Source organism: Phacochoerus africanus, chromosome 1 (assembly GCF_016906955.1).
Source record: "Phacochoerus africanus isolate WHEZ1 chromosome 1, ROS_Pafr_v1, whole genome shotgun sequence".
NCBI lineage: Eukaryota > Metazoa > Chordata > Mammalia > Artiodactyla > Suidae > Phacochoerus > Phacochoerus africanus.
Window position 1 is genome coordinate 28710686 of NC_062544.1, and position 24226 is coordinate 28734911.

General features: G+C 43.8%; 1 protein-coding gene and 1 non-coding gene across 2 annotated transcripts in view; one reads left to right on the top strand and one right to left on the bottom strand.

The window, feature by feature from the left end:
- ATP6V0E1 (ATPase H+ transporting V0 subunit e1) overlaps positions 1-22279 on the top strand; it is a 34937-nt gene extending 12658 nt beyond the window's left edge. Inside the window, exons 3-4 of the mRNA XM_047789743.1 lie at positions 14343-14472; positions 21786-22279. Coding sequence (XP_047645699.1) covers positions 14343-14436 — 94 coding nt within the window. The 3' untranslated portion in view covers positions 14437-14472; positions 21786-22279. The remainder of the gene's footprint in view (positions 1-14342; positions 14473-21785) is intronic.
- On the bottom strand, positions 13052-13155 carry LOC125114184 (U6 spliceosomal RNA). Its single transcript, XR_007131727.1, has one exon. It is a non-coding gene; the product is annotated as a U6 spliceosomal RNA (small nuclear RNA).
- Positions 22280-24226: the final 1947 nt, after the last annotated feature.

Below are 24226 nucleotides of genomic sequence, written 5' to 3' on the forward strand. Positions count from 1 at the left end.
TCCATTAAATTGCTTTGGCATCTTTGTTCAAAATGATCTGACCAAGTATGTGTGAGGTCTATTGCAAGACGGTCTCTTCTGCTCATTGATCTTTTCGTCCGGCCTTATGACAATATTACAGTCTCTCGAACATTATAGCTATATATTGAAATCAGAAAGTGTAAGCCCTCTGTTTTTTCTTTAAGATTATTTTGGCTATTCTGTAATAGCCATATAAATTAAGAATCAACTTGTCCATTTCTACCAAAAATACCCAAAAACCTGTTGAGATTTTAATTAGACTTGTGTGCAATCTATAGGTCAGTTTGGAGAGAGCAAACAATATGAAGTCTTCTGATAACGAACATGGTGTATCTCTTCATTTCAGTTTTTTAGTTTCTTTTTTAAAAAATTTTTTCGTGAGATTTTTTCCCATTATAGTTGGTTTACAGTTGTTTAGTTCTTTTATTTCTTATTTGTTCCCTTTAGTTTGCTCTTTTGGTTTAATTTGCTCTTTTTCTAACCTCTTGAAATGGAAATATAGGTCAGTGATTTAAAACTTTTCTCCTTTTTAAGTGTAAGCGTTTCATACCATAAAATTCCCTTTAGGCATCACTTCAGCTGTACCCTACAAATTTTCGATGATGCTGTGTTTTCGTTTTCAGAATTGTGGTGTTTAATTTCCACATATTTGGTGCTTTTCTTGTTATGTTATCAGAAGATATGTTATGTAAGATTTCAGTCATTTAAAATTGGCACATATTTTATGGCCCAGCATATGGTCTTATCCTGTTGACCATTCCATGTACACTTGAAAAGAATGTATATTCTACATTGTTGGGTATGATGGTGTTCTGTAAACATCAGGTCAGTGTAGTTCAAATTTTCTATGTTTTTATTGATTTTTTTGTCTGCCTTTATTAATTACCGAGAGTGTGTTAAAATCACCAGATATGATTATGGATTTTTCTTTTTTTTTTTTTTGTCTTTTTAGGGCTGCACCCAAGGCACATGAAGGTTCCCAGGCTAGGGGTCCAATTGGAGCTGTAGCTGCTAGCCTACACTACAGCCACAGCAACACCAGATCTGAGCCATGTCTGGGACCTACACCACAGCTCATGGCCACACCAGATTCTTAACCCACTGCGTGAGGCCAGGGATCGGACCTTCACCCTCATGGATACTAGTCGGATTCGTTTCCACTGAGCCGCAATGGGAACTCCTTGGATTTTTCTGTTTCTCTTTTTAATTCTTTCCTTTTTTGCTTTGTATATTTCAAAGCTCTGTTATTAGGAGCATGCATATTTATGATTGTTACATATTCGTGATGAGTTGACATGTTAATCATTGCAAGAGATCCCTCTTTATCCTTGGTAGTGGTCCTTAACTCAATTTTTACTTTGGTGTCAATAATATCACTTTTCCTATGCTTATCACATCTGTGTCTTTCTATTTAGGATGTGCCTTTTTGAAGACAATGTGTACATTGTTCTTACTGTTTTATCTATTCTGTCTTTGCTTTTTGGCAAATGGCTATACCGTATAGAATTAATGTAACTATTGATATAGCTAGGTTTGGGTCCACTATTTTATATTTCTTTTATTTATTTATTTATTTATTCACTTATTTATTTATTGTCTTTTTGCCATTTCTTGGGCCGCTCCCGCAGCATATGGAGATTCCCAGGCTAGGGGCCTAATCATTGCCATAGCCACCGGCCTACACCAGAGCCACAGCAACGCAGGATCCGAGCCGCATCTGCGACCTACACCACAGCTCATGGTAACGCCGGATCCTTAACCCACGGAGCAAGGCCAGGATCGAACCCGAAACTTTTTGGTTCCTAGTCGGATTCATTAACCACGGAGGATTCATTAACCACGGAGCCATGACGGGAACTCCTATTTTGTATTTCTTTTTGTCTCTTCTTTGTTCCTCTATTCTTTGTTTTATTTGGGTTAATTGAATATTTTGAGTATTCTATTTTAATTCCTCTAAGGGTACTTAGCTATCCTATTGTACTTTTCATTTAAAAAAAAATTTATAAACGTATAGTTGATTTACAATGTTCTCCCAATTTCTGCTGCATGGCAGTGTCTTTTTCATTTTTAATGTTGCTCTAGAGATTACAACATGGGTTCTTAACTTTTCATAATCTACTTAGAGTTATATTGTTATATTGAATTTTGAACCACTTCAGATAAAGTGTAACAATCTTGGAGTTCCCATCCTGGCTCAGTGGAAATGAATCCAACTAGGAACCATGAGGTCTAGGGTTCAATCCCTGGCTTCGCTCAGTGGGTTAAGGATCTGGCGTTGCCTTGAGCTGTGGTGTAGGTCGCAGACGTGGCTCGGATCCTGCGTTGCTGTGGTTATAGTGTAGGCTGGCAGCTGTAGCTCTGATTGGACCCTTAGCCTGGGAACCTCCATATGCTGCAGATGAGGCCCTAAAAAGGAAAAAAAAAAAAAGTAACAATCTTATAACAATAAAATTCCATTTATTGTTATAAATGACCCACTGAACAGGCCAGGGATCAAACCTGCATCCTCATGGACAGTAGTTTGGTTTAATACCGCTGAGCTACAACAGGAACTCCCTAATTGCTCCTCTTTCTGCATTCTTTTTCCTTTGGATGTTACCAAGATTTTCTCTTTACTTTTGCTTTTTCAAAAAGTTTGACTATAGTCTGATTATAATGTAGTAAGGGCGGTTTTCTTTGAATCCATTCTTTGCGGGGGGGCTGCCCTATGGTATATGGAGTTTTTGGGTCAGGGATCAGATCCGAGTCATAGTTGTGACCTGAGCCATAGCTGCAGCAATGCCAGATCTGTAACCCACTGTGCCGGGCCAGGAATCTAACCTGTGTCCCAGCACTCCCAAGACATCACCAGTCCTGTTGTGCCACAGTGGGAACTCCTGAATTCTTTCTTTTGTTGTTGGTTTTCTGTTTTTTTGTTTTGTTTTGTTTTTTTGGCTGTGGCGTGTAGTGGCTTGAGGTGGGATCTCAGTTCCCAGACCGTTATTGAACCTGGGCCACAGTGGTGGAAGCTCCAAATCCTAACCATTAGACCAACAGGGAGACTCCTTGAGTTTATTTTTATTGGGTTTGCTGAGCTTTTAAGCTTTATTGAGGTAGCTGTTGGATCTTGAAGTTAATGTTTTCTACCAAGTTTGAGAAAATTTCAGCCTATGTTTTGTTTTTTTATTCTTTTTCTTGTATTCGTTTTCTCCTTCTGAGACTCCAGTTAAACCTGTGTTAGACTCTGTGGGGTTTATTTCAACATTTTTTTTCCTGATTTCTTCAGATTGAATAGGTTCTATTAAAGTTTGATTTATTTTCTGAGATTTCCAATGTGTTCATTCTTTATAGACAGTTTTTTCTTTTATGTCCTTAAACATATTTATAATAGCTGTTTCATTTTGTGTTTTTTTGTTTTTTTTGGGGGGGGGGTCCTTTTTCAGGGCCCTACTTAGGGCATATGGAAGTTCCCAGGCTAGGGGTCGAATCGGAGCTGAAGCTGCTGGCCACAGCCACAGCCACAGGGGATCTGAGCCACCTCTCCAACCTACACCACAGCTCATGGCAACACTGGATCCTTAAACCACTGAGTGAGGACAGGGATCAAACCTGAATTCTCATGGATCCTAGTTGGGTTCGTAACCCGCTGAGCCACAATGGGAACTCCGATTTTTTTTTTTTCTTTTTAGAACAATAAACGTCTTTATTATATGAACTGAATAGGAAGGAGGAGGATTTATTTGCCTTTCTGGGCCGTGATTTTCCTCAACTGGGACTCTAGCTCCTTGTCCTCTAGCACAGAGCCATTTGCTAGGCACACTGGCCTTATAACACCTGCTTAAGAGACATTACCTTTTAACCACAACATCTGTGTCATTTTGGACTCAGTTTCTGTCGATTACTTTGTCCTTGATTGTTGACTGATTGCATTTCTTGTTTGTGGTTTTTTTTTTTTTTTTTGCCCATGTATTTTTTTTCTTTTTCCATTTTTGGCTGCCCTGCCGCATATGGAGCTCCCGGGCCAGGGATCAGATCCGAGCCACAGTCACAACTGAAGCTGCATCCTTAACCTACCCTGCCGGGCTGGGGATCGAACATGCAGACCCAGCGCTCCCAAGACAGCCACCAGTCCTGTTATACCACAGTGGGATCTCCTGCATGTGTATTTTTTTTTTTTACTAAATGCTTGGTATTGTAAATGATAGAGACTCGATTCTACTCTGTTCCTCTGAGAAGGTTAAATTTTAGTCTAACAAACAGTTAAATTATTAACTGATCACCTTAAACTTGTAGAGGATTGGTTTTACCCTTTGTTGGGGCAGATCTGTTTCAGTTTTGCCCTTAGAGTGAGTTCTCCATGAAGACGTGGCCCTTCTGGGGTTTCAGTGGAAAGTCTGAGGTGTTTATCAAGCCCTTCTAACTTCAGACTCCACGTTCTCTTTCTCTGTGGGACGCAGCAGCTGAAATCTCCACTGGGTCTTTTTGGCTTCCCAGGTGTTTTCCCCCAGTCCTTGCCATTTGCATGCATGGTTCAGGGATGAGCCAAGGAGTTAAGGGGAATTTATACACAAGTTTGGGGGCTCCCCTTTATAACACTCTCCTTTTTGAGGCTTCCCTTTTTAATCTCCAACTGCTCTGGCAGCTCTAAACTTCATCTTTTTTTGTTTTTTTTTTTTGGTCTTTTTGTCTTTTCTAGGGCCACACCTGCGGCATATGGAGGTTCCCAGGCTAGGGGTCTAATTGGAGCTGTAGTCACTGGCCTACACCACAGCCACAGCAACAGGGATCTGAGCCGAGTCTGTGACCTACACCACAGCTCGCAGCAACACCAGATCCTTAACCCACTGAGCAAGGCCAGGGATCGAACTTGCAACCTCATCGTTCCTAGTCGGATTTGTTAACCACTGAGCCACAACGGGAACTCCTAAACTTCATCTTTTGATACCTGGAGCCAGTAAGGTTGCGGGGTTTTGCTTGAGCTTTAGTTACCCTGCCATACACATGGACGGGACCGTGTCCTTGGGAAATGGTGTATAAAGGTTCCAGTGTGGCTTCCTTCTTTCAAGGATTGAATCCCTTCCATTCTCTGCCTACTTTGGACACTCTCTGGCACCATTAGTTAGTTGATTTTTGTGTTTTGTTCAGAATTTATAATTACTGTCTATAGAATGAGTCTAATATAAGCTACTCTGCTACTCTGCTATTACCAGAAGGAGAACCTATTTTTTTATTTTGGGCTATTATATTTTTCATTTCTATAGCATTTCTTTTTGCTGCTTTTATAGTTTTGTTTTGCCTCCTTTCCTCTCCCCTGCCTCCTTCCTTTTTCCCTGCACGTATTTTAAATGTTATCTTATTTCTTCGAACATGCAGATGGTTTATTTCTTGTCTATATCTGATAATTCCATTATCTTAAGTCCTTGCAGGTTCGTGTCTCCTCTTTGCTGTCTCTCACTCATGGTGCCTTGTCTCCATATGCGTTTAGTTACGTTTGTTTGCCATCTGTTCATTTTCCCCTGTATTTTTATATGTATGGCTTCTTTGAGGCCTGGTGAAGGTGGGCTCCTGCAGAAAGGATTTACATTGCTTCTGCCAGGTGCCTAAAACCATCACCAGTGCGGCATTAAATGAAGTAAAATTCTTGGTATGTACTATTTAATAGTCATGTAGTATGAATTTGAGTTGGCAAACCTTCATGAAGACCAATTCTCAGGGACAGTGTTTTTCTTCCTCCTTCTTAGCATTTATTTATATTTGAGTCAATTGATTTTCTTAGCATTCCACTTGAGGGGGTTTTGTTTGATTTATCCTTACCTTGAGATAGAACCCTTTGGGGTCTTAGCTTTTTTGGTGTGTCTCTGTGTCTGTGTGTGAGAGAGAAACTTTCATTAGACTCCCTACCTTGAAAGGGCTCTGGGCTTATCTACCGTTTTTATGCCCTGTGAAGTCCGAAAACAAAAGCTCAAGTTAATCTGGTGTAATATGTGCTTTCAAGGTATGGGAATCAACTGGTAGTCACTTTCTTTTCCTCTCTGGGTACTTACCTTCCCTTAGGTTTTTAGCCTGAGAATTGCTGACATTTTTCTAATGGATACATGCAAAATATTTGGATGTCTTGACTGTTGATAGTGGAAAGGAAATTTAAATACCTGGCTCAGCATATTATTATTATCTGCTATATGAAAAAGCTTATTTTTCCTTACTCTGACCATGTAATCTTTTCATTTGTAATTTGGCAGATAAGAGAATTTGAAAGGTCCGGTATAGAAAGTATGGAAAAAGAGAAATAATTTGAGTTTAGAGCTGGCAAAAATGGGGCGTTTTCTGGCAGTAGTGAAAGGGCCATAGCAGAGATAGGGTTGACACCAGGTTAATGGGAAAAAAGTTTGTGCCTTTTCATCTGGAGCTCGAGGTCATCTTCCAAGATCCTGTGGCTGTAACAGAATTTTTAGTTCCTTGTGGTTTTAAGACTGAGGTCTCGTTTCCTTGGCTGGGTATTAGTTGAGGGCTGCTCTCAGCTTCTGAATGCCACCGCATTCCTTGCCATGCAGTCCCTCCATCTTCAAAGCGAGCAAGGGGGAATTTTTCCTTGTGTCAACTCCTTCTCATCCCGTAGCAGTCTGGGTCCAGTAAGGAGGTAGAAACCACACAGTAGGTCAAACACAGGAGGTTTAATGTAATTATTCATTATGCCAGAAGAGCAGTTAAAAGATATGAAGAAGCTCCATATTGGTACCCTAGGGCTCAGAGAGAGTACCCAGGCAAGGACAAGCTTGAAAAGGCTTCAGATCTTGCTGGAGAAAGTGTGGTTTAGCCCACCAGAGAGCAGAGAAGTTCATTAGTTTGGCCAGGCTGGAGCAGGTCTGGAGTTTGCTGGGCAAGCAAATAGGCACCCTCTGGAGTCCAGGCAGGAGAGCAGATGATCAGTGGCCTGGGGTGTAGTGGGAATCCCTGTGCCAGTGCAGGCAGGAGGACCTCAAAGCATGTAGGCCAAGCAGAGGCTCTATGTCCAGGGGGCTGCAGAGAGGTTATTCCCAGGCCAGGCCTACTAGATCAAAGAGCCACCATGTTCTGACGCAGACACCAAATGCTCTCACACCTATTCCCCCAGCTCCCTCTACTGAGGAAGCTTAACATCATGCTCACTTTAAAGGAGAAAAAATAATTCAGTTATTTTATTACAAAGCGCATATTAAAGGGTGCATTCCAAAATGATGGGCAATAAATTCATAAGTGATACATCCACTCCAAATGTCTTTCATCATGAAGAGTCTTGTCCCTTTTAGGAGCTTACTTGATCAGGTCAGGCCCACTCAGGATAATTTTCTTTTTTCTTTTTCATTTTGTTGCTTTTTAGTGCCAAACCCATGGCGTATGGAAATTCCCAGACTAGGGTTCCAATCAGAGCTACAGCTGCCGGCCTATGCCACAGCCATAGCAGCTCGGGATCCGAGCCACGTCTGTGACCTATACCACAGCTCATGGCAATGCCAGATCCTTAACCCACTGAGTGAGGCCAGGGATTGAACCCACATCCTCATGGATCCTAGTTGGGTTCATTAACTGATGATCCACGAAGGGAACGCCTTCTTTTTTTTTTTTTTTTTTTTTTAAATTGACATAGTTGATTTACAGTTTTTTCAGGTGTGCAGTAAAGTGATTCAGTCATATGTATCTATGTGCTCTACAGTAGGTGCTGTTGGTTGTCTATTGTATATATAATAGTGTGTGTCTATTAATCTAAGGCTCCTAATTTATCCCTCCCTCCCTTTCCCCTTTGGTAACTGTTAGTTTGTTTTCCATGTCTTATTAATGTTTTGTAAAAAAGTTCTTTTGTATCATTTTTTTTTTGGATTCTACATATGAGTGAATACCATATGATAATGTCTTTCTCTGATTTAGTATGATAATACGTAGTTCATCTATGTTGTTGCAAACGGCATTATTTCATTCTTTTTTATGGCTGAGGAATATTCTATCGGGTGTGTGTACCACATCTTCTTTATCCATTCATCTGTCAATGGAAGTTTCCCTTTCTGTAGAATAAGCCAGCTGTATCTTTTTTTTTTTTTTTTTTTCCTTTTTAGGGCCATACCTGTGACGTATGGAGGTTCCCAGGCTAGGGGTCGAATTGGAGCTGCAGCTGCTGGCCTACACCACAGCCACAACGGATCCGGAGTTGCTATGGCTGTGGCATAGGCCGGCACAGATCCAAGCCACAGCCATGACCTACACTGCAGCTCACAGCAATGCCAGGTCCTTAACCCACTGAATGAGGCCAAGGATTGAACCGGCATCTTCATGGATACGAGTCTGGTTCTTAGCCCACTGAGCCACATTAGGAACTTTTCTTTTTTTTAAAGGTGTAGCCGATATACAATATGATATAGGTTTCAGGTATACAGCATAGTGAGTCAGTGTTTAAAGGTTATATTCTATTAATAGTTATAAAATATTGGCTATATTCCCTGTGTTGTACAGTACATCCTTTTAGCTGATTATGTACTTATGATAATAAGTAATAAGTTTGTATCTCATAGTTCCCTAACCCTATATTGCCCCTCCTCCCTTCCCTCTCCCCACTGGTAACCACTAGTTCATTCTCTATATTCGTGAGTCTGTTTCTGTTTTGTTATTTTCGCTAATTTGTTTTATTTTTAAAATTCCTCATGTAAGTGATATATAGTATTTGTCTTTCTCTCTGAATTCAGCTGGATCTTAGAACATAATCTAATCATGGGAATGACTCTCTTATCACATCCACCACCTCCTGTTTATACAGGGTGTGTACACAAGGGGATGGGAATTTGGGGGTAACATCTTAGAATTCTGCCTACTGCAGAGGGGGTGGGGGCGGGAGAGGAGGTGGAGATGAGAATGACTCAGTGCTACCTGAGAAACTCCTTTGTAAAGCGAAATAGGTTGTATTTCATTCTGTGGCTTGAATACATTTTTAGCTGTCTCAGAGACCGAGAAGGAATACCTAATATTACTGAACATCTTTCTGTCAGCTACTACACCGAGCACTTTCATATGATTCCTTTAGTTCTTAACATCTCAAAGCAGGGATCATTATTTCCATTTTACAAAAGGGGACGCTGAAGCTTGGGGTTGTAAGTCACTCCATCAGTATTTGATGTAGCCCAGATTAAAACCCAACCCTGCCTGATACTGAATCCCGTATTTTCTAATCGTGTCTCATAACACCGCTGCCCTTGAAAGAGTTTGTGTCATTGGATTGGGATGAGCGTATTTGACAGAGGGCATCTCAGTAGAGACAGGGAGAGTCCCTTCTCTGCTGTCTCTTATGGAACCCTCCGATGGAGGTCACTCCTGTCATGGCCCTCGCTGGAGGGACGGTGGATCAGAAGAAAAGTCCCAGGCGACTTCCTCCTCCAGCAGGGAAGCTTCCTCCTCCAGCAGGGAAGCCGAGCCTTTATCCACTTGACCTGTGCATCACCCGGAAGTAACAGTGCCTCTGTTCCCTATTCTCATATCTGAATGTGGAACAAAAGAACAAAGCAAGGTTTGAGAGAGCTGGGTATAGGCTTTTCTGCAGGGAGGGAGTGTTTGTGTGCTTGGTGAATTCTAATAACCAAGAACCGAGCTCATGATAAGTGGCCAGCAGCTTTTGGTAGATGACATACCACATGCCTCTCTCTTCCAGAGCACACTCTGCCACCATCCATCCTGGTTTTTTGTTTGTTTGCTTTTTTGTTTTGGCCCTGCCTGTGGCATGTACAAATTCCTGGGCCAGGGGTTGACCCCACGCCATAGCAACAACCAAGCTGCTGCAGTGACATCGCCAGATCCTTAACCCGCTGCACCACCGAGGGAACTCCCCACCATCCTTGTTTTCTCTCACAAGCTCCTGAGCCCCAGGGTGGGAAAGGGGGTGTGTGGCCTCTCAGCCGATTCCTCTTGGCATTCTCTAAGCCTGGCATTGGAGCGTGGCCCTGGTAAATGACTGTGGAATAAAAGAGGAACTCCTAGGCTGCCTGGTCTGTTTCCTCCTTAATACCCGGTGGAAGCAGCCTGGGATCATGAGACTTCAGAAGTCCTGGGCTCCTTTTCTGGCTCAATCACTGATTCATTCCCTAGGACCTAGTTTCTTCACAGTGAGAATGAGGAACATGGATTTGACCTCTGGTCCGTCCCAGCTCTGCAGTTCTTCCCTGAAATATGTTACTGTGCTGGAGCTGCCTCAGTAGTTTGAATAATCTCAGAAAGTTAGTTATTAGGCTGGACCTCAGGTTGTGGAGACACATGGAACAGTTTGGGCAAATAGAAAGGGTACATTTAGTCCCCTTTCTTCCGCACATGAAGTAATAGATTCATTGGAATATGCTCTCTTTCTCCACCCACTTCCATCAATTCAGAGCAGATTTTTTTTCCTCCTTCCAGTCCTCCACCGTGTTTATCAGCTTTAAAGAAGAATCCGAAGTCAGGCAGTGATCAAAAGGGCAGACGCAGAGCTCGGCTGGTTAGAGGGGCGAAATGCCTCCATGAAATTTCCAGTGAACTGGCCTGGGCTGTTTCCCAAGGAATTTTTCTCAAACGGTGGTTTGTTGGGGTTTTTAAAAAGGGAGCTGTTTTGCTTGATTTGAAGCATTAAAACCAGTATGTAAAATTAAATTCTGAGAAGTTTCTGAATACTGATCTGAGCAAGCAGAGTGGACTTGGTTCATGCTTGGGGATAGTTCCTCTTTCTTCCCCTGGGGTCCCGAAGACTCCTGGTGGACTTAATAATTAGCAGAGGGAGTCTTTGTTTCCTTAATGCCCAGACAGGTTAGATTTAGCTAAAGTGATGCCTTCTGAACTGGTGTCCGTTACACTATTTCAGAAGGTAACTTGCGTAGGAACGTTAGTCTGAGCTGGTTTCTGTTTCAGGAGCTCCCGTCTGCTAATTTGTGTTGTGACCACAGGCAAATCATGTCACATCTCTCTGCCTCAATTTCCTCAGCCACGTTGTGGGGAGAATTCAAAGGTCATTTGTGAAGTATAACATCTTTTTTTTTTTTAAAGCTCCCTAGGTGATGATAACACGCAGGGAAGTTGAGCAGCACCACCACCCAGCATTGTACGAAGCGCCGGGAGGTGCTGTTTTTGTTCAGTATTACACATTTTTGGAGAGGAGAGGGCACAGGGGCGAGGCTCTAACGTATTTTTAACTCAGCGTTCCTAAGCACTGGCCGGCATTTCAGTCTGTCCTGGAAGGACGGGTGACTGTTTGTACTGTCCACTTCCACTGCCTGCTGGGATGGGGGAAGTCCTGGGTCTGTGTGGAATTTTCCATGACTCTCAGCTCTGCACCATTCGTGTCACTGCACTCAGAGCTCTTCAGCGTGTCCGCCTGCGCTGCCCTCCTCTCGCTCTTTTTCAGGGTAGATGTTAAGCCTCACCTACAGGTCTGCGCGTTTTGTTTGTGTCGAATACTCTAGTTCTAAGGACAGATTGGAGAATCTCATCTGAATTAACCTTTTGTTTATAAAACGAGTCAGCTTGAGGTAGCTCTCTTGGGCCCACGTCCTTAGGTGTCATGTTGCCTGTCACAGAACCACCTTTTGTTGGGGTGGGGTGGGGGGGGAGGGCAGGTGCATTGCTTCTGTAGGTGAAGCTTCTGGTGCTGGTGCTGGTCGATTCTCCAGCGTCTGAGCAGAATCACCTTTTGGATCCTCCGATTGGAAGAGTTCTAAAAATGACAGCAAATGGAAGAGAAGAGAGATCCAGCCAGACAGTGGCTTAGTCAGTTTTGGCTAGATCCCCTCTTCTAGGGGAATGTAAAGTCCTAAAATTGTAGGAGACTGCTGTAGCAGGAGGTCTCCTGTGCCTTAGAAAGCAGTGCCCTCCATCCGTGCTGAGAGGACCGGCAGGATCAGATCATGATGCTAAAGACCATCCTTTGGGACCAGTAGTAGATGGAATCTGGGCTTGTTTATCATACGCCTCCTCCCAAACAAGGGCAATTCAAATGTCTAATTTAAATTCTTTTTTTTTTGTCTTTCTAGGGCTGCACCTGCAGATTATGCAAGTTCCCAGGCTAGGGGTCGAATTGGAGCTTCAGCTGCCAGCATATGCCACAGCCACAGCAACTCAGGATCTGAGCCACATCTGCGACCTATACCACAGCTCCCGGCAACACTGAATCCTCAACCCACTGAGCGAGAGCAGGGATCAAACCCGCCTTCTCATGGATACTAGTCTGATTGGTCACCACGACAGGAACTCCAGATTCTTTTCTTTTCTTTTTTTTGGCCATGCCTGCGGCATGTGGAAGTTCCCAGCCAGGGATCAAACCTGAGCTACAGAAGCAACTTGAGCCACTACAGTGATAACACTGGATCCTTAGCCCACTGTGCCACAAGGGAACTCCTTTAAATTCTAATTTAAATACGAACACATACATTTGGGGGTGTTTTGTTTTATTTTTGGCCACATCCTTGGCCTATGGAAGTTCCCAGGCAAGGAATCGAATCTGAGCCACAGCTGCAACCTATACCATGGCTGCAGCAAGGCCGAATCCTTAATGCACTGCACTGGGATTGAACCCACCCCTCAGCAGCGACCCGAGACACTGCACAATGCGGGATCCTTAACCCACTGTGCTGCAGTGGGAACGAACTTACGTATTTTGAATAGCAGTTAAAGGCACTGTATGTTCTACTTCATTCTGGACTCCCCTAGAGTGGTAGCTCCTTGGAAAGGCTTTCCTGACCACCCTATCAGAGTAGTACCTCCATCATTCTCTAGTCCTTCACCCCACTTTCTTTCCTTCCTGGCCTTATATTGTGTCAGCTTTGTGAGGGCAGTAACGTTTCATTTTCTCCTTTGTATTGCTGGGGGCTGGAGCCTCATAGGTGCTCATTAAATATTTGCTTAAAGTAAAACATGGAATGGTTTGAATGGCCAGATGTTTATTTACTGCCTTTAAAAAAAATTTTATTGGGGTATAGTTGATTTACAATGTTGAAAAGTGAATCAGCTGTATATATATATTTATCTCCACTCTTTTTTTCCCCATTTGAGTTATTACAGAACGTTGAGCAGACCTAAAAATATGGGAAACTTCACGAATGTGTGTGTCATCCTTGCGCAGGGGCCATCCTAATGTCTGCACCCATTTGATTTTAGAATATATGCTGTTGAAGCAAGCACTGCTTACTGTCTTTTTATTGAGTCATACAAGTTCTTTATGTATTGTGGATGTTATCAGTGACATGATTTGCAAATATGTTCTTGTCTTTTTATTCTTTGCTTTAGTCTTAGTTCAGTGAGTCTTGGACTTCGTTGGCTATATGAACTCCTATATCAGATATAAAACCATGTATATGGAACTTTGTGAGCAGTATAAGCAAACTTCAGAGACAGTTTTGACTCTGTGCTGTTTTTCCGCATCTACCCCTGAGGTAGTTTGTAACACCATCATGCTTCCTCCACGATCGGTCTGTGATGCAAAGGAATGCCTCGTTACCGAGGTCGGAAGTGAGCAGGGGGAGTTAAATGTCCATTTGGTTCAGCCCCACTGGAGCCCCAAAGGCGTGCAGTGGCCGTGGTGATGAGAGAAGGGGTGCTCAAGTGTTATAGTCTAACCGGGAGACGGTGGGCTGAAATTTAAGCTTAGCTGTACCAGTAAAAATGGATGTGTCGTATTGGTTATGAGTTTTAATATTGGGAGAAGGGATGAAATAAAGTAAAACCATTTCTCCTGAGCCCGGAAGTTGTGATGATGATAAACTGTGATTAGACAAAAATACTCTGAGGTGAAGCTATCATATGAATTCAGGAAATCTCAGATACTTGGGAAGGGAATTAAGATAGTGATAGAAGAGACCAGAGTCAAGGGTGATGGAGCCTCACCACTTTGTCAGTAATGTGTCAGAATGAAGGCAGGGTGTGTTCTGGGAAGCGTTTTCTTAGAAGACACACGCGCATTAGCACACCGTGTTTTTGTTTTGTTTTCTTTTTAGGACCGCACCTGCGGCACATGGAAGTTCCTGGGCTAGGCGTTGAATTGGAGCTGCAGCTGCTGGCCTGCGCCACAGCCACAGCAACCCCAGGTCAGAGCTGCGTCCTTGACCTCCGGATCCTTAACCCCCTGAGCGAGGCCAGGGATCAAACCTGCATCCTCACAGGCACTTTCTTGGGTTCTTAACCCACTGAGCCACAGTGGGAAGGAACTCCACCCCAATGTGTTTTAAAAACTTTAAGTGTATTCAAGGTTTGATCTGAACAGAATAGATTTAATTTCTCCTAAAGTACTTCTCTCATCCTCATCAAAAATGGTCCTGTTCCAACATGATTTCACCACTTTTTGTTGTCCTTCTTCCCCCATTATTTTTTAGTTGGCTGATTGCAATTCTGGCCCAACTCAATCCTCTGTTTGGACCACAGTTGAAAAATGAAACCATCTGGTACCTCAAGTATCATTGGCCTTGAGGAAGAAGACCTGCTCGCCAGTGTTCAGTCATTGAGGTGACTATGCCCTTGACCTTTCACAGCAGCATTGTCAGTCGGTCAGCTGGAGTTCGCCTTGATTTGCCCACAGAAGACCTTGGCCATTTGAACAACTTGGCAAGGGTAGGGGTAGGCTGCTGAGAGCGACACGATCTAAACAGCAGAAATACGTTTGGAGCTTAGGCCCTTCACTCTACCAAAGGATAACCCGACCATTTAAATAGATGATGTTTGCGTATGGTCTTTGCAGACGCCGATCAGGAATATGACTATTTATACTTGGCATTTCGAGGTTCACTGACTTTAAGTGGCTGACAGATTTTAGATAAAGGGCACCTCTGAATGCTTTGGCTAGAGAGAGACAGATGCTTTTTGAAAATTGGCCTTAAAATTGCAGGTTTCATTTGCTTCTGAGAATCAGAGAATACGGAGTGGTGTAATGGAAAGATTTATTCACTGGCTGAGGGTCAGAAAACCTGTCATTTCGTTTGTTCCTCGAGCTCCATTATTTCGTTAAATGAAAGTTAGCCCTCAAGGCTTGACTAGATTCAGGTTCAGGTTTTTTTGGCAAGGGTCCTGAGGAGTTCTGGGCGCTTCGTATGGCCTTATAAGGAGACACAGGATGTCCAGCTCTCCTATCCTTAGTGATGCTAAGATGCTCAATGGGTTCTGGTCCCTCCACATGTAAAGGTCTCTGTCAGCCTTTACTCAGTGATTTTATCCATTGATGATGTTAGCCTGGAGTGAAGCCTTTCAGCAGAACTTGGAAAAAAGGTGATTTTCTTGCTCTGTCATTCCTTCCGTACTTGATTAGATGAAGTATTCCTGTAAAAACGAACTTTTCCCCATCAGCTAGGGTTATTTAGTAGCCTTGAAATATGAATCATACAAGAAAAGTGGAATATATATTTAATTTTTTTCTTTCAATTTTCAGAGTAAGATGTTGGTGCCCACATTATTTCTGGGGTATCCAGTGGGGTTTTCTTTCCTTTCCACCTTTAATCAGCTATACGTTAATGATCCTCTTTACGTTCAGTTCTTTCTTTGGCCTATGGGTGCCTGTCTAGATTGGCTTCTGTGTCCTTTCGATGTTAGTCTTTGGTAGTTTTCTTACTTTCTGACAGCATCAAGGTGTCCTTGACCTCTCTTTTGTGTTTTTTGGTCTCAGGCTTGAAATCAGCTGTTCTTCCACTTGCTTCCCCAATTTCCCACTGAACGGATCCCCGGTTCACTAGTCTGTCCTTAAGCCCAGTTGGTCCTGGTTTTTTTCGGCGGAAGTGATTTTTGAAAACCATGACCTGATTGCTCAGTGCATTCATTTCTCTGCTAGGGTGTTACTGCTTCTAAGTCTTCACAGCAGACAAAGCCAGGATGTATGGATTTTTGAAAAGAAAAAAATAAATAAAATCGAGTTCATATTGGTACCTCAGATTTAACACTGCAGGATTTTCATTTGACTCCTTTGGTCTTATACTTGAATATCATTCATATATGCTGAAAATCTTGGCTCCTAAAGACAGTAACTTACATTGATTATCTCATGTGTAAAATAGTTTCAAAATAACACCAATGTAACTACTAACTATAAGTTATCAAATGCAGTGTAGGATTTCTTTGCTGCTTTATTTGTTCTAACAAATCAAGGACAAAATGCTATTTTCTGAGATCACTTGAAGTAATCATTTCCCCTGGTTGTTATCAATCTGATATAGTTAGATTAAGATGATTTGTGTTCAATTTATAGTAATTGTTTTCTTTTTTCTCTGCTACTATTTTTTGAATATGTAAAACATTGCCCAAGTGAAAATTATAAGTGAGACATATTCAGAGAAGGTTATATCCTTCCCGTGTTTCATTGTGCAAAGATAGGCAAATACGTACATGGGCGCATTTGTGTGTGTGTGTGTGTCCCTCCCCCCTACCACATACAAACAGCTTGTTATGGAAGAGATATCCTATTACATATATCATTTTGTACCTTGCTCTTGTTTTTTTTTTTTTTCTTTTTCTTTTTTGCCTGCTCTGTGGCATATGGAGTTCTGGGCCAGGGATCAGATCCAAGCCACACAGTTGCGACCTGTGCCGCAGCTGCAGCAACGCCAGATCCTAAACCCACTGTGCCAGGCTGGGGATCGAACCTGCTTTCTGGCGGCAGAGATGCCACCACCAATCCCACTGTGCCCCAGTGCGACCTCCAGTACCTTGCTCTTTTCACTGAGCAGTATATTCTAGAGATTGCTTCTGTTAGTGTATAGAGATCTTCCTCAGTTCTTTTTATAGCCATTGATATCCTTTTGGATTATTTCCAGTCTTTTGCTATTATTGATAAAGCCACAGTGCCATCCTGTACATATTATATTTTATACTTTTATCAGTGATCTTCGATTTAGAGTCCTTGGAAATGACATCTCTGAATTAAAGGTACATATACTTTTTCTAGACATGACTATATTTCCTTCTATAGGGATTGTACCTTTTTTTTTTTTTGTCTTTTTGCCTTTTCTAGGGCTACTCCCGAGGCATATGGAGGTTCCCAGGCTAGGGGTCTAATCAGAGCTGTAGCCGTCGGCCTACGCCAGAGCCACAGCAGCAGGGATCCGAGCTGCATCTGTAACCTACACCATAGCTCACGGCAACACTCAATCCTTAACCCACTGAGGGAAGCCAAGGATCGAACCCGCAACCTCATGGTTCCTAGTCGGATTCGTTAACCACTGAGCCACGACGGGAACTCCGGGATTGTGCCATTTTTGCATTCCCACCAACAATATAGTGAAAGTGCCTGTTTCCTCATAGCCTGGATTTTTGCCAATCTGAGAGGTAGGCACTTTTTTTTTTTTTTCTTCCCTTTGGAGTTCTGTCTTGGCCCAAAGGGATTTTGATTCCCTTTTATATAGATTTTTTTTAATCGGATTCACATTTTTTTAAACCTTTTTTTTTTTCCTTGTTAAGTTCTGTTTCCTGTCCTTCCTCTTAACTGTAGTGGATGTCAGATTGGGCTGTTGATTGGGGTTTAAAGCTGAGAATTTCAGACCTCAGCGTGGGATCTCGTTCTCTGAGCCGCGTTTTCCTCTCTTACAATAAGTAAATTGGGCCCTTTGGCCCTGAGTGACACTATGTATGTGGATCTTAAGGTTTCATGTGCCCATTCTTCTCAGTTTCACATGTCTGTAACCTGATGGACGAATTCCTAACGTTTGCGCTGTGGTCCACAGCACAAACTAGGACTGCTTGAAACCCTTACGTTAAAGGTTGTTCCTTTAAACACAAAATGCCAGAAAATAGTGCACCGCCAGGCAATCCTAGTTCTGATGAGCGTCATGTCCCGTTCTCTCCATGTGTGAGGTCCTGATTTCGGCCATACCCTAACTCTAGGCCCTTGGAGTTATCACATCAAGAGAGCTAATCTCTGCCTCACATTGGAGCAAGCAGAATTCTTTAAGACAGGATCTCACTTTTCTTGGTGGTGAAACCCAAAGAATGAGCTAAATTTAATTCCCCTTGGAACTGGGAACTTTTACACAGCTGTGGGATGCGAAAGGAGTGCAGAGAGCAGATTTAGGCCTGTCTTCGCCTGGTAAGTGTTCGATTTGTATGTGATTCTTTAAGAGGACAGATTTGGAAAGTAGGAAGTGTAAGCCAGACATGGTGTTGAGCAGAGGAAAATGAGGAAGAGCCGTGAACGCTTTCGAATCATTCCGAAAGCTCACTCTCTCTCTGCCCGTCTGCCTCTAGGGCCTCGATTCCTAAGATGCTCTTGGAACTGTAACATCAAGGTTGCTATTTTCTTGATATCCAGTTTTCCTCTGGCTTTGATGGTGTGATGCTTGTACAGAATCTCCTTGGAGTGGCTTCAGACCAGCGTCCTGTAAGTTAGTTGGTTAACCACATCAGTGAAAGATGTTTAGATGTACCCCTGTGGTTTATCACAGTCCTCAAGGGCAGGCATTATATTTTATTACAGAGGCTGGACCAGCGAGGAGTAGAGTATTGGTAATTAGGCCTCTGCCCCGAGGGAGCTGTTTTTCTATGCATTCCAAAAATAGTTGAGTGTCACGAGGTGCAAGTCCCAAGTGGGGGTTTCAGAGGAGGAGGCTGTGGGCTCTGAAGGGGTTTGTGGTCTGTTGAGAGGTTGAAATTAAGCCGTACTTAGGAAAGGGTGAACATTTTTCCTTGTCCCTTCAAGTCGGGACCCATTCGGTTGCTGCCCTGTCCTCTTCTTTGAATCCAGTTGAACCTGTTATGTCTCTTGGATCTGCCCTTCCTTTTCCCTGTCGGGGACCCTCATTTCTGACCCAGTCACTGTGGCTCTGAATGGTAACAGTGGCTCTTTCTCGGGTCTCTCTGTCTCTGCACTAAGGGCACCTACCAGCCACCACCCTGACGATCTCTCTTCCTGACTCAGCACTTCCTGAAACACATCACTGCTTGCCCCAGAAATGTTCAGCAGTTCTCCATATGGGCTACAGCAGGATTCTTTTCTGTTTTTAAACCTGAGATCACTGATTTTAGTGGGTACATGGCACTTAAAGGCTATTTGTAACTTGTTGTAAGCACAGTTTATCAAGGTCACCAAAGGTCCCATGAGCCACAAAAGATAAGAATGACTAATCTGTAGGTTCTGTCTTGCTTTCTAACTTAGTGGTCAAGGCTTTCCCAGACTGCCCTCAAACCACTTCTCAGCCTCTCTTTTCATGACATTACCCCGTGACCTGTTGGTTCCAGCCGTATGATTTTCGTGCTCTTGACCTAAGTAGCCTAGTTAGCTTTTTCCTGCCTCTCACTACCCTAGGCAGTCATTGTTTTGGAAGGCAGGATGGTAAACAAACACTGGTCAGCGGACATTCTTCTGCTTTCTTGCCTCCACTCACCACCCATTCTCTCCTCTCTCTCCACGCCCATGGCCCCAGGGCGTGTGGAAGTTCCTGGCACAGGGATCAGATCCAAGCTGCAGCTGCAACCTGTGCCACAGCTATGACAACACAGGATCCTTAACTGACTGTGCCAGGCTGAGGATTGAACCCGTGCCTCAGCAGCAACCTGAGCCGCTGCAGAGATAATGCTGGATCCTTAACCCACTTTACCGTAGAGGGAACTCCATCCATCCTCTCTTAATGCTTTCTGATGCTTTGTCTTTGAGTCCTTTCCTGGCCATTTGGCTTTACAGTGATCTCTCCTCTCCTAAATGTATTTATCTCTGCAGTTTTCACCATCCATTCATTGCGTTCCCTGGAATTGTGAAACACGCTTTCGGTTTGCTGAAATACCTCTTATAGTTAATCTCCTACAAAAAATACAGACCTTACCCGTGATAGTAAAGAAGAAGGAATTCTTTTCATTTGCAGAATTTATCTGAAATGAAAAAATAAAGGTAAAAGCAAGACCTGTTCTTTGTTTTTAAAAAAAAAAATTTCTTCATCCGTCCCTGAACAGATTTCCTGATTCTCACCTTAATATTTTTCTGTTGTCTTCATTCGCAGTTTTATGGGAAAGTAGCCTTGCGATTCGCTTATTTAACAGAATAAGAACATGGACCCTTTGAGTTGTGTCCCCCCCCCCCAGCATGGCTATGTTTCATATCAGAGACGATTAGATTATGTGCTTCTTTAGTTCACTCCAGAACCAAACCACAAGTCTATGCCATTGAACAGAACGCCCGCTCACATTTATCTTATTAAACTGGCTGTCACTGAGCTTGAGGGAAAAGTGTCCCCCCTGATTCTATGTGGCTTTTCAAAAGTGAAGACCTATTCTCCCCTTTGCAATTGTTCATTTGTCCACAAAGGCCTAGACAATAAGGCAGCCTAACCAGTATGCTCTTCGTAGGAAATTAACACACGCAGCATCTGAATTCACAGCTTCAGGTATTTGCAAGTAAAATTTATAATCTGCCTTAGAACTCAGGATCTGTGCAGAGGCTGTTCTGCTGGCCTGAGGAAGAGAAGAGAAAATGATCATTAGATTACAGGAAAGGTTTTCTGAAGCTGTGGAAGAAACCAGTAGCTCTGGGAATTGCCGCTACCTGGCCTGCTCTGGTTATTTTCCTTAGTACACGGTAAAAATGGCCTTCTAATTACAGCTGGAGTTGACTGTATTTATTTGCAGTGGCCTGCCCTAGTGGGTCCCCAGCAGTCTGGTACTTGCCACCATCGAGGGCGGTTGGCCTGCCCAGCTTGCTGCAGTAAGACTCAGCAGCAGTCTCGTGTCTGCTTCTGGGCACCTTGGCCCCGGGGCCTCGGGAAGCCTGTCATTTTATCGCCCTGTACTGGGGGTTCTCCTGGGTGTGCCCACTGACTGGGAAAACCTCAGAGGCCCATCTCATCTCTTCATGAGCTTTTCAGTCTTCGGGACCCATTGCCCAGACCTCACCTCATCCAAATTGAACTAGCCCCTCACTGCACCCAAGCTTAACCCTCGACATTCTGCACAAGATGGATCATAACGAGCTTACTTTCTGATCCACCAGCTCCAGACTCCTCTTTATTTAATTTTTATTTTCTCTTTATTGTTTTCTTTTTTCAATTTTGAAAGTAGCACATGTGGCTTTTTTTTTTTTACAAAGACCTTATAAAATTAGCTTTACGTGAAGGGGTTCATACCGCTACTGTCAGCAGCTGGATGTGTGGAGATACCTATTTTGAATGTTTGCCAGCTCTGCAGAGGTGGTGTTACAGCTTTAAGCTTCTAGAAAAAGAAATTCTCGTTTGTCACTTATACTTGGGGTGGCAAGAACAGTGAGCAGCAGACGAGGAGCCTGCTCTTTGGGGGTCCGACAGAGAGAAAAGCTTACCCATCTGTGGGAACCTGGCTTCCTTGCTTCCTTGCTGTAAGACTGTAAGAGGGGAACAGCAAATACAGGTTCTTTTTTTTTTTTTTTTTGTGGCCATGCCTGTAGCATGTGGAAGTTCCCAGGGAGTGAATCTGAGCTGCAGCTGCAACCTCTGCCACAGCTGCAGCAGTGCCAGATCCTTAACCCACTGTGCCACAATGGGAACTCCAGCAAATACAGATTCTTGAAGCCCAAGTGATCTCGTCAAACCCCAATATGGATCGGGTCTCAGACGGCTCTGCTCTTCCTGCTTTCTATGACACAGCCAAAGCGTGACTTGGGATCCTCAGTTTAGCCTTGTCCTTGGTTCCTGGATCTCTTGTCTCAGCCCTGCACAACCTGCCCCAACTTGCATGTTAACTGAGCCCACTTTCATTCAAGTATTTAGGGACCATCTATACATTTAACCTTCTTGGCCCGGTTGACTTTCTCGGTGTTCTTACCCTTTTGCTCTCCGGAGGATGGTGGAAGGCCCAGTTACTGGAATGGTTTTGTTTTGCAGGTCACGAAGAGAGTTCCTCTAGATGCAAAATCACCTCCATACCCAGACCTCCTTCCTTGACCTGCCTCTGCTGGCCGTCAGATGCCTTAAACGTTCACGCCACAGTTGAATATCTTATTACTCAACGCAGTATTTTTTTCCTGTCGCCTTTCTTACACTTTGATGAATGATGTGCCTCTTTTACTTAAACGCTCTCCGTAAAAGGTTCATGTACTCTTCTGAGATAGACAGTGCTCTTTCTTCGGGGAAATAACATTACTCCCTCCGTGGAACCTGTGGATTGGAAGATGGCTCCTGCCTGCTCACAGCGTGGGAATCCGCGAAGCGTTTAAACACTGTAACAGGACAGTGAGACCCCAGTGGGGCTGTCAGTAGGAGATCATATTCAGAGGGAGAATCTGTCTTGCCAGAACCATACCAAAGTACATTTTTAGGATGAATTTCTTATTTCTGCCGTCCCTGGGAATAAATTATTTTTCTGCATTCTTTGGAAATCTGGTTTGGGTGTTTGTTAAGCTCATTTTTATAAGCTTTTCTATCTCTGGATAATCTTTTTGAAAGACGATTTTGTAGTTCAGACTTAGCTTGCGTGCGGAAACCTGGCTATGTGGTTTGAGGTACCTGAAGAGTCTGGTAAGTACTTCTCTTAATCGTCCAGTAAACATTGGAGTGCTTGCTGTATGTAGCCACTGGAGGAATCAAAGATGTGGAAATTGGGTCCCTGCAAGTTCAAGAGCTGATTTGCTATCTGGAGAGGTAAGGTCGATAAACACAGAACTGTGATGCAAGGCCCTGTGTGACCATCGTCCATAAAACCACAGTTAGGATGGGGAGCAGGCACAGCCACAGAGACAAGTTGGAACCAGCAGTTCCTTGTACCATCTCATGGTTGGAAATAGGACTGAAAAAATCAAGTGAGTAAAAAGCCTGGGACGATGATTCTGTTTCTGTAGCAGGCGTCTCAATAATTCACTAATTCGGGGACTCTATTAGTTTTAAGAAATTAAAAATGAAAATGGATCTCAGTTTGTACCAGATCATGGCTCTTTGACAGCCAGCCAAGAATGGATTTCCTGTTTTGCAGTTTGTGCTTTTCTATTCCTCCCAAACCATCTGAACTCATTGCTTTGCTATTCTTATGACCGAAGAGTTTCAAGTTGAAGTGACTCTCCTGCTTTCATTTCTTTCTTTTCCTTCCTTACTTTCATTTTGAATTTACACTTTGCCTGAGTGGCAACTCTATGCTTTACATTCCCAGCAAACAGGCATCTTTCGTACATTTCATGGAATCCGGAAGACACCGAACATTTGATGCCAAAGGGACCATAGTGGTATATGCTAATTACCTCATTGTTTTATTGATAAGGACTCTGAGCCCAGGCAGGGAGACTTACTTGCCCAGTTTAACGCCGCTCGTCAGAGGCGGAGGGGGGAGTAGAATCTGTGTTTTCTAATTTCCACGACGGCACTTCTCCCTTGCACCCTGCCTCTCTGAGTTGCCTTGGCCAGGAGCCAGCCCCGGGGCTCGGGTGGAGGGAAGAATACCGCCCTGGTGGATGACCAAGCGTCTCCCATCAGAGCAACTTATTTGACCCTTAATCATTATTTGTCATCTAAGAAAGCAGTGCTGGTGGTTACCGTGGGTAGATAAAAGGATACCACAGTCTTTGAGCCCTGACCGCGGTTGGGGGAAGTGTGACTCTACTGCAGCTGTGTACCCAGACCCTTCCAGCCCTGCCGCCCATCCTCACTGGCGCTCCATCTGAAGCCTTTCGGGCTCCCACCCTGAGCTGCTTTCCAGCAGACCCTGGGTTTGAAGCAGACCCTCATGATGTCCCTAAGGTGGTGTTTCCATGGAGTGTTGGTTTCGCTTGGCCCATGTTTAGCGCAGCAGACCTCGGCTGTGGTGTGCTTGCAGCAGCGACGGAGGGCGGCTCCCGGGCCTTTTCTTCCCTCACAATCATGATTTGACACATTTCTGACTTAATGGACTAGTTGAAGGCAGAGGTCACAACCCCGGCTGATCTACGTCCCTGAGTTCTGCCTTATTCTGTCACTTGGTACCGATCCGTTTGTATACTTCTTGTTTGCTGTAAGTCAGGTAAAGCATTGCTTTTTGTGCTTGGGCTTGCTTGCCACTTGCTGGGGTCTGATGCCTGCAGACAGGGGTCAGGCCAACTCGTGTGTTGATTGCACTCACAGCAGTGGGAGACACAGGGACGTGAGCACTGGAGGGCCTGGTGATGTGCCAGGGAGGTTTTGAAAATCCTGCCCAGCAAGCTTTCTTGGGAGGTCAAAGGCCCTAATAAGACAGCAACGTAGGCCTGAACCTGGAGGATTTTCTCCAAACCCTACTAGGATTTACGCCCAGTGCGGCCTCAGAATAAGGCCTCTGAAGAAGAAAAGAGCTCATTTCATAGCCAGGTTAGAAATCAAAGACA